Source organism: Crocodylus siamensis, chromosome 10 (assembly GCF_052110815.1).
Source record: "Crocodylus siamensis isolate JL-2025a chromosome 10, ASM5211081v1, whole genome shotgun sequence".
Lineage (NCBI taxonomy): Eukaryota > Metazoa > Chordata > Crocodylia > Crocodylidae > Crocodylus > Crocodylus siamensis.
In genome coordinates this window covers 4,418,961-4,435,393 of record NC_143404.1, presented here as the reverse complement: position 1 = coordinate 4,435,393, position 16,433 = coordinate 4,418,961, and the positions used below count along the sequence as shown (strand labels likewise).

The 16,433-nt window shown below is 55.0% G+C and overlaps 1 protein-coding gene across 2 annotated transcripts; it reads left to right on the top strand.

Moving 5' to 3' along the window:
* Positions 1-238: 238 nt before the first annotated feature.
* On the top strand, positions 239-8,119 carry SMIM3 (small integral membrane protein 3). 2 transcript variants are annotated; one of them, XM_090064787.1, is made up of 2 exons: positions 239-489; positions 5,702-8,119. In XM_090064787.1, exon 2 carries the CDS (start codon positions 5,718-5,720, stop codon positions 5,898-5,900), a length of 183 nt encoding a protein of 60 aa, XP_089920913.1. In that variant the 5' UTR covers positions 239-489; positions 5,702-5,717; the 3' UTR covers positions 5,901-8,119. The 2 variants fall into 2 exon arrangements, with proteins under 2 accessions (XP_089920913.1, XP_089920914.1); XM_090064788.1 differs by having other exon boundaries at positions 428-560.
* The last annotated feature ends 8,314 nt before the right edge of the window (positions 8,120-16,433 follow it).

The following is a 16,433-nucleotide window of genomic DNA, read 5'->3' as shown; positions in this document are numbered from 1 at the left end:
CTCCATTTGCCCCCCTAGCCCTGACAGTCCTGGGCTTCGCCCCAGCCCTGAATGCGGCGGCACCCCCCTGCCTGGCCTGGCGCTCTTCCCCCTCGCCATGGCCAATGCGTGGTGCAGGACCCAACTGGGGCAAACTTGGGAGCGAACCAGGCAGCTGCAATGCAACACGCCTGCATGTTCCTTCTCCCTGGGGGGCTGGGTCTCGGAAAGAGAAGCACAGCACTGCGGATGGCGGCTTGCTCGCCAAAGAAAACACAAACACGCACAGACACAGAGCTACACAGCTCGCAGGCAGAAGGGTGGAGTTAGAAGGGCTGGTCCAACCTCCCTCTCCTCCGCACAGGACTGTAAGCCAGCGTGCTGCGACTTCAGCACCGCTCAGCAAGTTGTCTGCCCTCAGCCTGGACAGCCACTCTCCTCCGCTCTTTCCTTCCTAGGAAGTCCCTGGGTCTTGCATCAGCTTCGGATCAGCCCTCGGGACTGTGGCAGGTAACTCCGAAGCGCTGGCTTCACAGGCAGAGCAGTGGCATGCTCTTCCGACAGGCTGTCTTGGGGCAAAGGTGGGTTTGGATGCGAGTTTCCATTCCCCCCTCCCCGGCGCAGGGGGACCTGCCTTGAACGCTGCTTTGTTTCACTGTTTCGGCCCGACCCAGTCCTTGCGGGGGAAAAAAGTTCTGCCTTGGGGGGGGAGTCTTAGGCTTGAAAGAGAAAGTGCGGACTCCCGAATGCCTAGATACGTGCCGTGGCTCATGGTTTCAGCCACTCACAGAGTGGGGCTGCCTGTGACTCTGTGTTTCCTTCTTTCCATTTCTTCCCCATTTCTCAGCTTCTTTTGATTTTGCTTCACTTATTGTCCCTTTTCTGGCTCTTCTCCCTTTTTCTGATGTGAAAAGCAGCAGGGGCTTGTCGTGGCCCTTCCACGCTGCCCAGCTACCTATTCCCAGGTCAGACCCCCAGGCATCAGGGACAGGGAATAATGTATTCCCAATCCGTCCCTGAAAGACCCTTGCAGCTGAATGTTGAAAAGTGAAGGAACAGGCAGCTCTGGATTAGCGGGTCCTGGGCACTTGCTGCCCTAACAGCACTGATTTCACTGGGGAGAGTCTTCATTCCTGCCAGCCAAAGCGGGACCAGGATCAAGTCTTTGGTCTCTTGGGGGTAGGTGTGTTTCCCACAGCTTCCTAGAGCATGCAGCTCTGTTTCCCTAGTAGGGTTGGTGTGGGGTGGCTACCATTTGGGACTGGTATTTGGGGCTCTCCTTGCTATCCCTGGTGTGCAACAGAGCGGGGCAGAGAAATGACTGGCAATTAGCACCTGGCGGCTACGTGTCTGTCTGCTCTTTGAGCAACCAGCAGTGAAACTGGGTATGCGCAGGTCACTTGGAGACTCCTCTCCCCTCCTCTACGCCCCCCAGCATCATCCTTTGTGCTCTTTGTAGAGCAGAACCCAGACTGCGGCATGGCGGTGTGTGCATCCACATTTAGATGTGATGGAAAAGGGAGATTCAGCGGTGACGTTTGGAGTTGAAAAGATGGAAAAGAAAGGGAGAGAAGTTGTCTTGCTACTGTGCAGCCAGCCATGTCCAGGGCGGTTACAGAGACAAGCCTTATCGGGAACGTCGGGTCCCGCTGAGAGCAGAAATGACGGGAGAATAGACTGCTTTGTGGTGGCTTAGGGCTGGGGCAGGGAGCATGACTGCAGAGGTGTGAGACAGCCAGGCCTTGTCAGAGTTGTGTCACCAAACCACAGCCTTCTCAGGAAAGGGAAGCATGGAAAAAGCAGCCTCTCTGGGTAGAAAAATCTTGGCACATGCCTGAGGTGTGTCCCATGCATGCACTTGTGCACCAGCTCCAAGGTTCAGCCAGCAGTCCTGGGTGTTATCGGGGGCGAGGGAAACTTTGCTCAAGGACTCAGAGGTGGGTGCACCTTGAAGTCATGGCCAAGCTGCGTTTTAGGACCAGAGGCATTGCGTACTGGAGCAGGCTGTGTGCAGGTGCCCCACGGAGCAGCAGGGGCTGGCCGGTTCCTCAGGTGCACCAAACCTGTATTTCAGCCCCTTCCAGCTTCACCTGGGTGATTGCTGACCTGTGGGGCAGGGCAGGGCAGGGCAGGCTGAGGCAGGGTGCCCTGCAGGCTTTTCTCCGGGGATGGAGGATTCCCTGGTGCGCCCGCGCCTGCCAGTGCAGAAGTGGGATCTGGTCACTGGGTGGGAGGAAAAAGAGGAAGATGCTGAGGCTTGAGCATTTAAAGCTGTAACCGTTGCAACCCGTGGCATCCATGCCAGCTGTTGCTACATGCTGGCAGCTTCCTCCTTGCTGACACATCAAATGATGGGAGCCCAGGAAAGCAAGGGGCTGGCCGGAGCCAGGATCTTCTTCGTGCCCCATTCTGGCCACAAGCCTGGATTTCCTTTGTTGGGAACAAGCCGGGAACCTGACATCAAGGCTCCTGAGCATCCCAGGGACAGGCCCCCCAGCAGTGCCCGGAGGGATAGTGCATCGAAACCAGAGCTGCATTGGTGCTGGCATCAAGCCTGTTAATTAGCGCTCTACCTGGCATGAGCCGAGATTGCAACGCTTACCTCCAGAGCCCTGGAGGCTTGACCTCTTGAGCCCTGAATGTGGGAGCTGCTCGCTGTGCTAAGCCAGCTGGACCCACCACGGAGAGATCCTTCTCGTGTCTCGCCCAGACGTGGGTTCTGCCCGCAGGGCTGCTTCTGCCAGCATGCGTTGTAGGGCCCCCATCACCCCTGGCTCCGGGCATGAGAGGCTCCAAAGGCCACTCACACTTTCCGTGTCAGCCTGCCGGGGAATTCCTGCCCTGAAACATGCCCGGGCCTGCCGGTGATATCGGGAGCCTCGCTTGGTCCTGCGGTGACGTGGGAGCATGTCACTCGTACCTGGTTGTGGCTGGTTCTCCCTCCCAGGCATGGCTTTCAGCCACAGGTGTGGGTGTGCCTGGAGGGGATCCAGCCCCGCTCACCTGTCTGCGGGGCGCTGAGAAAGGCAGGGCCCTTCCTCGTTCTGCAGAAAGACCAAGTCCTGCTTCGCTCCGTACTCCCTCTCCCAGCAGGTCTCCGGCATGGTTTGTTCTGGGCGCACAAAGCCTATGGCCATTGCAGCTGCGGGGACTTTGCCATGGAGCGGCTGCTGCAAGGTCACCGTCCCTCTGTCCTTTCTTACCCTGTGGTATATAGAAGCTAACCTAGGCAACTTCTCCCGTGGGTAAGAGGGAGCAGATGGGCAGTGATGGGGCATCAGTGACTCTGCAGCGAGCCCCGCACCATTTTAATATGCTGTGCAATCCCCAAGCTGCTCCTGGCTCTCCTTTGAATGCCCCCCTTGCCCAGCCTCCTCTCAGGCCCCGTCTGCCCTGCAGTCTGAGATGTGATTGCAGCACCTGTGGGGGTACTTGAGCAAGCTCCCTCTAGCTAGCTCAGGCAGCCGCACAGCTGTGGCAGGATGGAGCAGACCTCAGAGTAGGCTGTACACCTGCCTTGCTGGAGTTCCTGGCCCTGCCTCTTCAGGGCATGGTTCCTTGAGCCAGCTGGATGCCAACCAGCCAGGATCTACCTCCAGGTATTGCAGCCACACTTCTTGCCCAGAGCAAGGTTGCAGTGGTGAGAAGCCCAGGTTCAGTTCCCTGCTCTGCTACAGACTTCCCAGGGGATCTTGGGCAACTCACTTGGACAGATACTTGGCTGAGGAGATATGATCCCGGCACCCGTTCCTGCCCGGGGCAGGGTGTCAGACCTGGTGATCTGTTTAGGTCCCTAAGTACTATGATACTTGCCTCAGCTGCCCATCTGTCAAATGGGCACAATAGCACTGCTCTGCCTCTTATGGGCAGATTTGCTCACTTGATCTAGCAACTCTGGGGAGCTCCAAGCTCCTTTGTGGGGTCCCTGACACCCACTCTCTGCATTAAGGATCCTGCATCAGTTTAGTCTGGGTAATAGATGCTAAACCCATTTGGAGGACCTCAGTCGCTCTCCTTAGCCACCTCTAGCAGTGGTGTGAGGTTTGCCTGATGTATTTCTGCTTTCAGCATTTGCCAGGGCTGTTGCAACGTGCAGGCATCAGCATCCAGTGAGACGTGTAGGAGTGATGGTGCATCTTATTTTCACAGATAACATCCAAGTTTACTAATCTGCTGCAAACAGGATAAGAGCAGGGTCCGGAGCTCAACTCTGACAAGCTGAGAGCTTGACAGCTCTGACAACTCACACCCTAGAGTTGAGGGGAAAAGATGAACCGAGCAGTGTGGGCACGCATGAAAGGCCAGAGGGATCAAAGCGTGGAGTCCTGTGTGATGATGTCATTCAAAGTGTTGCTGTTTATTAAACTAGTAAGTCCGTGACTCAGGAAACCAGGGAGGAGAGATGCCTGCAGGCACCCGAATCCACTGGAAGATGCCACAGCATGAATCCCGCATCCCGGTGTTGCCAGAACCCACTGAAGGAGCAAGGAAACAGCCCAGAGAAAAGGCGTTGGCTGGTCCCATCCCTAAAGCCAGAGATCCCGGGGAAATCCTCAGTGAACACAGGCGCCAGTGCCGGCAGCCTGAGCCAGGAGCTTTGAGGCTGGGATTTCCCAAATTGCTTATAGAGCCCAAAAATCACTGAAATCCAGTGGGATCCAGGTGTCTCACTCTTGTAGGGTCCTTAACTCACTCCCTTCCTGGAAATCAAACCTGGATTTCTTCGCTTGCTTTAGACTTCTCCTCCTGGGCACTTGCCCATTGCTGCGCGGCCGGCTGGAATGACTGGGCTCTGACCTTGTCAGGTCACATAATAAATTAAGAGCATTTTTATGAGCTTTTCCAAGCACTTCACAGATGCTGAGTCTCTGCACAGCAGCTTGGCAAGGGCCGCTTTGCAGATTGTAAATGTGAGTGTATATGTATGTCAAGTCACTGGCTTATTCAGCATGAATCAGTGGCAGTGATGGAGGCAGCACTTCTGGATCCCAGCTCCTTTCTGTGTGTGCCAGCCTCAGCTTTTTCTGCACTGGAAATTCTGAGTGTGTGAGCTGAAGGTTTTGCCACCTCTTCCTTGCAGAGAATTGCAGCCCCTTGCAAAATGTAGGTGTTCACCAATGAAGTACACCCCAAGGAGCATACCAAGGAGGATTGTGTGTTTCCAAAAGTTGAAATTTAAGATAAAAAAACTAAAAGACTGTGTAGACTAGCAGCAGCAAGCAGCTCTTGACAAGGGAGCTGGGCTTTAAAAATCACCCCCCAAAGCTCATTTATCCTGTTAATAACTGCTCTTTCGTCTTACTAGAGGCAATCATGACAGCAGAGCACACAGCAGAGAAGGGGCTGAGATGTTAATAGAATGTGCAAAACCACCACAAGGCAGTTTTTATTTCGGGGTAGGTTTGGAAAGGCTGAGAGGGCCACGAAGACAAAGCTTGTGAATCCCTAAAAGGGGGGAAATATAGCTAACGACTCCATCGCCAGGGATGGGGGAAGATAAGGGACCGACAGGGAGGAATGATGTGAAGGTGGTAAGCTGGAATAAGGAAGATGGAGAGGGGAAGGGCTGAGAGAGGTGGGATAAGGTGATTTGGGGTTGGGACTCTGCAGAGTGGCCCTGGCATACGGGGCGCTGCAGCTCTGCGTGGAGCCCTCGGATGATTTTGGAGCCACGCTGCTTTGTGCCCTGCATTGTCACTAACTTTCCCTCTCTCTGTTGCAGCAAGGAGAGGGGGAGGATGGAAGAACTGAACGGCTCTGACACTGCCGTGGGCATCCCCAAACACATCCTGGACATCTGGGCCATCGTCCTGATCATCCTGGCCACCATCATCATCATGATGTCCCTGGTCCTGTGCCCGGCCACAGCTGTCATCATCTACAGGGTGCGGACTCACCCAATACGCAACGGGGCGGTGTGAGAACAGAGCCCCGGGCAGGGGCAGCCTCCCTCGGGCCATGCTGGATAGGTCCATGGAGGAAGGGAGATGGTTCACCAGGCTGGCTCCAACAGGGAGCACCAGGGAGCGATGGGGACTGGAGGAACAGCCAAGCCATGCCAGGGACACACAGGGCTGTGCTCATGGGACCAGAACTACGTTAGTCACCACGATGCAGCCTAGAGAGCGTGTCCGTCATGTGTAACGCCCAGGCACGGAGCTGTTTCTGGAGCCTGCAAGGGGGAGGCATCCATAGAGCATCTCCCTTCACATGGCGCAGAGCATTTGTGTTCGGGCTTCGTCTCACACACTCCTCTCACAACGGCTGCTTGGCATTTGCCCAGCAAGCTCATCAGAGCCAACAGAGCTGTGAAGCCCTGAGCCCAATGGGAAATGCTTGACTTCCAGGAACAGAGCTGTACAAATGGGTTCCAGACGGGCTCACTTTGAATACGAGACTGGCTCCAAGAATCCGCTCCGTGCCACTCTCCTTTGCTGTGAGGCCTGGCTCCTCATGGCTGGGTGATCCCATCAGCATGCCTCAAATTTCTCCAAACCAAATTAGGACAAGCCTGGAAAGAAACCAAGAGGGGAAATGGGGTTTGGCCAAAGGGATGTATTCAGGGGAGTCGTGCTTGTTGGGTCCACTGTAAGGAAGGTCTCAAGCTTTTTCTTCCAGTTCTGCAAAGCTCTGAGGCTGTTGTATTAGCACCATTTACCCAGGATACGTGTTGCCCAGCTGTGCTGCAGAAACATAGCTGGTGTCAGGCTGGTTTTAGGACAGAAATATCTTGTCCTTGTAAAGGAAATGTGTTGGAGTGTTTGGTTTCAGCTGATGGATCTTAACAGCCCTTTGGTGGGAGGCTCTTGTGACAAAGCCTCGTCTCCTGGCAGCTCCTATTGCCTCCCTTATGGGCCTTGTTATGCTGCCCTAGTGTATTTTTTAAAGGCAAGGGAGAGGTTGGCATCTCTGTGGAAGGATGGGTCAGTGCATGGGGGAGCTGCACAGAGCCTGGATCTGTTTGTTAACCCAAAGCGCCTTCCCCCAGTCCAAGAGGGACCTTGCCTCTATAGGACTGGGAATCCTGCTCTGTCCACTCAGTCCATGCATCCCCTGACCCCTCTGCAGAGATGGCCACTAAGTTGTGATGGCATTTTGGTGGTCCCCGGGGAGCTGGGAACAGGACTGCCCACACATGGGCTCCTCCCCCATCGCAGGAGGATGAAAACTTTGAGTCTCCATCAGCCCATCCTGGTTTCAGATCTGGTATCTATTGGTCAAAGACCCTGTATACCATGAACAGGTATAAGCCAGACAGGCCCCAAGTAGTTGCTTCTGCTGCCAGCTGCCGCAGGACAGTGAGGACATAGTTAAGAGGATACTGCAAGTGGAGAAAGAGAAGGTTGGGACGAGGGATACCCAGGAGGTGGGGGTCTCTCGATACTCAGTGATGGGTCTGGACTTAAAGACACTGGATACAGGCTGCTGATGCAAAGCTAGGACTCGTCTTCTTCTTGCCTCCTCTCTAATGGGTCCTGAGACCTGTCAAAGCCTTTCTGAACCAGGCAGGCAGGAATGAGAGGGCTGAAGGGTGCGTGGATTAGCACTGCAATGTGCTCCCCTTTCTCCTGTGGCAGGGCCTGGCTACATCCCCTTTCCAGCACAGCTGCAATGGGTTTGGTGCTGTCAGCCTAGTGATCAGCGGGTATTTCTACACAGCAGAAAACCTGGGATTTGGATGCTACCATCTGCATCTGCTGCTGTGGAAAGGACAAGAGCACTGGGCTGAGTCTGGGTGCTACGTGGGAGCAGGGCAGAAAGGGCTGGGGTAAGGCAAGGCTCAGCTGAGCTCTGCTGTGGTCCTTGTGGTTGGGTGCTGGACCTAGTAAAGCAGCACTTGGGAAGCTTGCACACACATCACCTAAGCTGTGCTTTGGAGTTGCTGGCATTAGCCTTGCACTGATACCCAGACCTTGATATAAATGCCCCAAGGCTGCATCTTGGGAAGGACAGGAAAGACACAATTCATGAAAAAGGGAAAAGCAGCCTGTAGGCAATGCATGTAGGGAATATGCAGTGCGAATACACGTATAGCGTAGACGGCAACAGACTCTGTGAGTAAGCTGCGTTTTTGGACCAAGCTGCACTCAATAAACTCAAATTTATCCTACACGTACGGGGTTGCTCAGTTCTGTCTGATCCATGGGTATTGCTGGGGGCCTTGTAACTGGAGTATTTCAGATCCCATTTCTCCCTCCTATGCTGATTTTGACAGAGCAAGGAGCAATGGGCTCAAGTTGCAGCGAGGGAAGTTGAGGTTGGATATTAAGAAAAAACTTTCTCACTAGAAGGGTAGCAAAACACTGGAACAGGTTACCCAGAGTTGTGAAATCTCTATTTTTGGAGGTTTTTAAGACCTGGGTAGACAAAGCCTTGGCTGGGATGATGTAGTTGGGGCTGGCCCTGCTTGGAGCAGGGGGCAGGACTAGACGTGACCCCCTGAGGTCCCTTCCCACCCTCCTTTTCTATGAGTCTGTGACTTCACCACTACTTTTATCTGCACACCTTGGCTATCCTGAACTGCTGTCCTGTGTGTGGTTCTGTCTCAGGTCAGGATCTCATCTCATTCCCAGCCCATGACACCAGCCAGGTGCATGGATAGATGTGCTGTAGAAAGGTAACAGCAGCAGCAGGTAATAGCGACAAACAAGGGAGACCAAAACCCCAGCAAACACAGAAGAAGCAGCTGTGTGAAGACCACTTGCTCTTGTTGTACAGGGGAGGGTTTTATTCTCTCACGCTTGGGACATGGGTAGAACGTGCTTGTGGCTTCTGTCAGCGCTTCTGCGGCTCACTGCAGCGTCCTGTTTGCATCATGAGTATTAAACATGAGCTGCTGTGGGGGCACAGGAACCTGGGATCTGTTGAGTCAGACTCTGATGTGGGGAAATGTTATGGAGATGTAGTAGGAGGTTGTTATCTCTGACTGCATCCTGTTCCTTGCGCTGCAAAGGACCTGGGGATACTCAGTGACATAATTGGTGAGTTGTGAACAGTGTTTCCTAGCCAGCTGGAAGGGAGGTTGGGACGGGGGTGTTTCCAGTAGTGCAACATGCTCCGGCCACATGAATGCCATGCAAGGTGAAGCGGGGGGAGGAGTCGGGGTCTCCTGGCACCCTGATGCTAGCTCCTCTGCTCCATGCTGCTGAAATACTGGAGCTCTCCCCTCCTGGCCACCAAGGGCCTCACCCCGCTGCAGCAAAGACAAATGGCGATTCGATTAGCACGGCAGCAGGCCGTATTGAGGTTGGGACCTCAGCTCTCAGGGTGCTTGGTCCCCGTGCCCCTGGAGAGACGCAGTGTTCTCAAGGAGAAGGGATCCAGCCTCCTGCATTGCAAAGCTATTCGGGTAGCGCTGGGTTTGGCTGAGTTATTCTAGCGATGTCCTCAATCCCAGATCATCTGTGGTCATTCCAGAGGGATTATTTTGTGATAACAGTTCTCTGGGGTGGCCTGGGCAAGGAGAAGGGGGAGACAGAGGCAGGCGAGCTGCAAGCTCTGGGTGGTAACACATGGGAAGGCTGCCCGGTTTGGTTTTCCGGGTACCAGCAGACGCTGCCCTGCCGTTGAGCGAACCGGTGTCTGGCACTCGCCACGGGCTGCCCAGGGCACCTGTAAGTGCCAGCCATTAAGATGGCACAGGGGCAGGGGGGAACAGGCTGGGGGCATGCAGTCCTCCACTGGGTTTTATGCCAACAGGTGTTAGAAGGGTGGGCTAAAAGAGTATGGGGTCCTGATGCATCTGGATGGGGATCTGGTGCATTAAGCAGCAGATGCTGCTTTTTATGGCATCTTTATGGTGGTGTTGTTGGGTGGGGGTCCTGGTAGGCCCCTCTCTGGGGCCATCAGGGCTGGGCAGGGGCATGGAAAGCCATGCTCTGCACAGAAGGGAAAGTTGGTGATGGGGGCCCAGCTACAGCCGAGAGGGAGGCAGCTGAATTCTCTCCATGCAGAGGAAACAATTATCCTCCAGAAAACATCAGCAGAATCAATTAGGGAAAGAGCTAACAGGGTTTGGATCCGGAGGGCCAGGGCAGGGAAAGGGAGGACAGGAGAGGTCATTTTTATTATTTATTTTTTAAATTTGTATCTGAGGCCAAATTAGCCAAAACTAATTCTCAAATCCAAGTGTCCAGAACCATAAGTGGCCCTACTACCAGCAAACATCCTCCACCTGCACCTGGGGCTTCAGAGGTTTCCAAAACCTTTGGCGGGTATCCTAAGTGCAAGCCCAAGCCCAGAGGCTTGGGGTTTGGATGCTCCTGAGTTTTGCTTGCCCTTTGCCATAAGGCCCTCGGAGCAAGCAAGGGAGGAGGACAGGAGAGGACATTCGCAGTGCTGGGAGAAGGGGAGCTCCAGAGACACATCTGCCCCCAGAGAGCCCAGCGCAGCACACCCTGCCTGGGAAACGCTTGTGTACTCAGGAAATGCATGATTATCCCGAGACCACACGCAGGCTGCACGCATGTCTCCAGGGGACGGGCTGGCAGGAAACACACGGCCGTCCCCGGGGAATGTGCGGGCCTGTTTCCCCCACCTCCGACATTGCCTTCCATCACCCAGCCACTGCCGTGCTGGGAGTGCCAAGAGGCCTGTGCTTCCCGTTTTCCTTGCCCCTATATTTAGCCCCCTGCTTTGCTCTCCCGGAACGTGCTGTGGCTGAGACCCCTTCCACCCTGCTCCCCGGAGGAGCCTCCACCTCCCCTGTGGACCAGGTCCATCCCCTCCGGCCGGCTCTTTGCCAGTGGTGCTGGCAGCTGCCCGATCCCCTGTTGTGTGGGGACCCCAGGCCTTCAAGAGCAGCGGATGGACTGGGAGCCCCTTCCTCCTGCCTCTCCAGGCAGAACGGGGCTGTAGGTTATCAAAACAGCCCAGGCGTGCAAAACAACTCGTTTGTACGGCTCAGTTCTTGGACGTGGATCATTTATTTCCCTTTGGGATCCGGGCAGCGAGCTTGTGGTGGGACGGCTTTCCCCGGCAGGAAGCTGGTCGGGGTTGCGGTGCATTTGCAGAGCAAATGGGGGCTAAGATAGGAGCCTGGGGGTAGACGGAGGAGCCCAGGGGAGAGCGGTGTGTGGAGCTGGGCTGCGACAAGCCAGGGATGAGGGGCAGGGGCAGCAGCAGGGCGCTGAAAGTCAGTGTGTTTTGTGCAAGCCCAGGGCCAGCACAGCTCAGCTCTATCTTTTTTGCAGCCACAGCTCATGGGGACGGTGGGAAACGACATCCGTTTCCAGAGGCAAAGGCTGAAAAGGGACAAGGGATTGCATCCTTCTGGGCAGAGGAGCATTGCAAAGTCCCCCCTGCGCAGGGGGCCAGGCTTGCCGTCAGCCTTATTCTTTCCTGTCCTCATCCACATCTATTTTCCTTCCCCCCTCCCCTCCCGTCTCCTCCCATCAGGCTGGGGGCTTCCTTCCAAACCCACAGCTGGAGTCAATCAAGGCTCTGTGGAGCCTGCCGGGTTCGAAACATCCCCCCCCCCCGCCCTCCCAGACAGAGTTGCCCACCCTCTCCTTTCTTCAGGCTCTTCTCTCTCTGTTAATTGAACTAAAATGGCTTGATACGGAGCCCACTGAAGCTAATGGAAAAAAGACTCCCATTGCCTTCAGTTCGTTTTGGAGCCGGGTCCACCCGCGCAGCGCAGACCTCCTTAGATGTGTGGCCAGCCCCTGCTGAGCTGGAAGCCGCTTCGTCCTGGACAACGAGAGGCAAATAACGTTCCTGGTGTCGGCGCCCACCCAGGGAGAGCTTGTCCTGGTACTTGTGTCACGCGTGTCAGTGATGTTGTACTGGGCAGGTGAGTCTGCCCCCCCCCGGGCCTAGCTCTTGTTCGGCATAGGCGTACAGATGTATAATTAATGCAAGCACAGGTCTGAAGCAGCTCGGATGTTTGCTTCGGCTGGAAGGCGTGGGTGAGTTACGTCAGGGAACCAGCCTGGCGCCGGGGAGAAAGGCAGGAAACGTGAAAAGAGATGCAGAGAAAATGCACCGTCAGGGACCGCGTTGCAGACCCACGGGCTCGGTTCTCAAAGGAGCGGCGCGGCTCCCGTTCAAAGCAGACGCAGCTGCAGGTGCTCTGGTAATCAGCCCCCAGCAAAATGAATTCCTTCTCCAGACAAGCACAAATCTCAACGGCTCCTATTGAACAGAGAAATAACGTCCCTTTGCACCGAAATGCAGTGGCTGCCCTTCCAGAGGAACGTGGCCTCACTGCAGAGCAGCAGACCAGGGGCCTGGGAGCCTCCTATTTTTTGCCGGCAGCCTTAGGTCCATATTTCCCTGCAGAGGTCTCAGATCGTGCTCCAGGTACGGAGAGCAGTACTCAGAGCAGATTTTGGATGTGGCTGAATGAGAACACAAAACCCTGGGGTTTGCTGCTTGCAGGGTTTGAATCAGGGATGGAGGGGGTGTCCAGTGAGATGAGACTAAACAGGCCTGGGCTTTTCAGCTTAGGAAAGAGGTGCTTGAAGCAGGGCCACGACAGACATTTAGGAAATATTAAACAGGGCAGCGAAAGCTGATAAGGATTGATTCTGTACAGTCTCTCACAGCCCTAAAGCTAGGATACATAAACTGAAACTATTACATCCTAGGTTTAACACTGCCCAGATGCAATTCTTTTGTAGCCAGTGGAGCATTAGTGTGCAGAGCTCATTGCTGCGAGGTGTTGCAAGAAGCTCATTGCTGCGAGGTGTTGCAAGAAGCTGATACACCAGACCTGAAGGGCAAGAGACCTGGCTGGGGCTCCCCCAAGAGCTCTGCCCTTCCTTGCCCAAAGTGGAACGAAGTACCCCATGCTGATTCTCCCTATAAAGCTGCACTGCACGGGAGTTTGCTCTGCCAGTTGTCTCTACAGTGCCGCTTAAGACTCACAAGGCTGTGCATGCCTGGGGGGGGCATGGGCAAACCCCTCTCCTGGCTTGCAGCCCCCTTTGCTGCATGGAGCTGCAAAGCAGGAGGCTTGCCCCTGTGGCAGGGGGGCTGCAGGGAGCTTCAGTCTTGCAGGAGCACCTGTTTCTGGGCGAGCGGTTGTAAATCCCTGAGCACAGGGCTTCCACGCGGGGGAAATAGCAATGCAAGAGAGGAGCACGCATGGGCCGCAGCATTCTTCGAGCATGAGACAGGGCTTAGCCCAATGTCCAAGGGGGGAGGGCTGGAAATTCCTCCTCAGCCTCCTCTCAGCAAGAATGACTTGGTTGTCCTCTGCCTGGCCCCTGGATGAGTCCCGAAGGTCAACGCCACGGCCTGCCTTCACATGCTGTTCCTGACGAGAACTCAGGCTGATGGTCTACCCTGTCCCATGTCCCACGTGGACCAAAACTGCTCCAGCAATGAACCTGGAGCTCGCACACGTGTACACGCGTGCACCAGTGCCAGGGCTTCCCTGGAGTCTGCCTGCCTCAGCCCAACACAAGCAGGAGTGAGGTAGCTGCCTCGATGGCCCTGACCATGGAGGGATGAAGAGCAGACATGACCCTGCCAGATGACCCTCCAGTTCTCCAGGAAGTCAGGAGACATGTAGCTGAGCGGCTGAGCCTAGGATGGGGGATGCCAGGCAGGACTGTTGATCCAGCCAGATAGAAAATTGGCTGGATCATCAGGCTCAGAGAGCAGTGGTCAATGGCTCGATGTCTAGTTGGTGGCTGGTATCAGGTGCAGTGCCCCAGGGGTCGGTCCTGGGGCCGCTTTTGTTTAATATCTTCATCAATGACCTGGAAGATGGCAGAGCGCACCCACAGCAAGTTGCAGATGGCACCAAGCTGGGGGGAGTAGTAGATATGCCGGAGGGTAGGGCTGGGATTCAGAGGGAACTTGACAATTTGGAGGATTGGGCCAAAAGAAATCTGAGGTTCATCAAAGGACAAGTGCAAAGCCCTGTGCTTAGGACAGGACAGTCCCCTGCACCGGGACAGGCTGGGGGTGATGGGCTGGGCAGCAGCTCTGCAGAAGATGGAGATGGGCCAGCAGTGTGCCCTTGTTGCCAAGAAGGTGACCGGCATCCTGGGCTGCATCGGTAGAAGCGTTGCCAGCAGATCAAAGGACGAGATTATTCCCCTCTATTGTGCACTGATGAGGCCACATCTGGAGTCCTGTGTCCAGTTTTGGCCCCCCAGTATAGAAAGGATGTGGACACATTGGAGACAGGCCAGTGGAGGGCAATGAAACTGGTTCAGGGGCTGGAGGACACGACTGGTGAAGAGAGGCCGAGGGACCGGGCTTATTTAGCCTGGAGAAGAAAAGGCCGAGGGGGGATTTGATAGCAGCCTTCAAGTACCCGAAGGGTAGATCCAAAGAGGATGGAGCTGGGCTGCTCTCCGTGGTAGCAGGTGACAGAAGGAGCAATGGGCTCCTGTTGCAGCAAGGGAAGTTGAGGTTGGATATTAGGAAAACCTCTCTCACTGGGAGGGTAGTAAAACACTGGGACAGGTTACCCAGAGAGGTGCTGGACTCTCCATCCTTGGCGGTTTTTAATACCAAGGTAGACAGAGCCGTGGCTGGGATGATATAGGTGGGGCTGGTCGTGCTTGGAGCAGGGGGTTGGGCTAGACGTGACCTCCTGAGCTCCCTTCAACCCTCATTTTCTATAACTCTGTTATTCCACGAAGCCGGCAATCCTTCAGTCCCTCTACTTGCGTCAGCAGTTGCTTATCAGGAGTCGGCTCCTGTGTGTTTTCCCCACACTACCGTCAGCACCAGGCTCCGTGCTGCTCTCCCTCCTCCCATCCTCGTGTCATACCCCAGGCTGCTTTGCCTCACTACCATGTCACGGCTGCAAGCTCCACACCGAGCGCAGGGATCTGGTTTTTGTCCTGCTCTCCAGGGGACTGCTATCAGCCTCCTATAGCTGTGTTTAGGACCGTGGGGCTGTGGTGGGGCGGAGGCGGAGGGGGGCCTGTGCCTGGCACACATCCACAATGTGCTTTTCCCTGGTTGTTTAAGCCTCCCTTACTGCCTTGCTCCTCGCAGCTGCATTTGTGGCAGAGCAGAGACACCACGGAGGTACGCAGCCCAAGTGACAGCCCCATTGCCCTGCTTGCTTCTCTCAGGAAATTATCATGCTAAACAGCAAGAAGGAGCAGGGCAGCATTCACCAGATTTTGCCACTTGGGTTTGTTTCGTCCCACCTTTATATTCCCCAACCAAGATCTGAAGCTGAGGCTTCAGGCTGGTGCAGATATTATCCCTGGAGGACCTGACGAGACAAGGAAAAGCCCCAAGGTAGAGATAATAGTCACCCTTCTTAGATAGGGGTGACCCTCCCAAATCACCTTAACTCTGCCCCTTCTCCAGAGTCATGGCTGATACGAATGTGAAAATACAGCACTGTATTCACCCATCGCAGCTTTGCTTCAATGCTTAGCAGAAAAAAAAAATTAAAACAGGCTTTCCTAATATCACACATGCTGTTTTAGCGCCGTCTTAATCATGCACAGGGCTCTAATGATTATTTTGCATAGTCTTGATTAGACAAACAGCCTCTAGGAGAGGCAAATGCTGCTCTCGTTCTTAATGAAGGGCCTGCTCCAGAGGAGGAGAAAGGGATTTCTAGTGCTAGGGGAACCTCATGGAGAAACCGCATGCGCGAGTCGCTCCAAGTGCTGTCGAATGATACCTTCCTGGGCAGAGATGACACAGACGGGGCCTTGTAGAGGCACTGGGCGCAATGGAAACTCAGCCCCAGCGCTGCTCAGGCGTGACCGTCACTGTACCGTAACACGCGTCCATTTAAATACACACGAGGTGGGCAGAACTGGCTGTCACACGCCCGGCGGCTGGGGCACGATGAGTCTCTGACTCATGGAGAATCCCAGCAGTTACATAAGCAGGCGGTGAGGTCAAGCCGCGTGTCTCACATGCTGCTGCGCTTACTCACGGTGTGTGTTTCCATGTGCTTTTTTTTGCAAAAATATTTCTCTCTCTCTCTCTCTCTCTCTCTCTCTATATATAACTTTATTTCCAACACCCTGCCAAGCGCCTTTGTGGCTCACGTGGCGGATTGAAGTGCACTAAAAACCCGTTATGCCATTCACGCCATGTAACCGCCTGCCCGCGTGTGCTTTTGTGCAAGGGCTCAGCTGCATGGGGTGGTGGGTCTGAAATCTGTGGGATCCAGAAATAAGAAGATCTTCTCCAGGCTTCGGGGCAGCTGAAGAGGAAGCAGTTTCCTAGAGGGACCAGTAAACACGGGGCCCTGGACATGCGTCCTTGGAGCACGAACAAGAAGGTCGTCCAAGCTCCACCCGTCCCCTGCGCTGGGACCCGGCTAGGACAAGCTCAGCGCCAGGAGTTCACCATGCAAGAAGCTCCTGCTCCATCCTCAACTTGACTTCAAGAAGGAAAAGCTCTTCGGATTGGCTCCCCGCTTTGCCCCGCCTCGCAAGCAAGACCAGGCAACCAATCAGAGCTGTTTTCTCCTGCCCTGCCCATCCTGGCGCCATGAAGCCTGGTCATGGGAA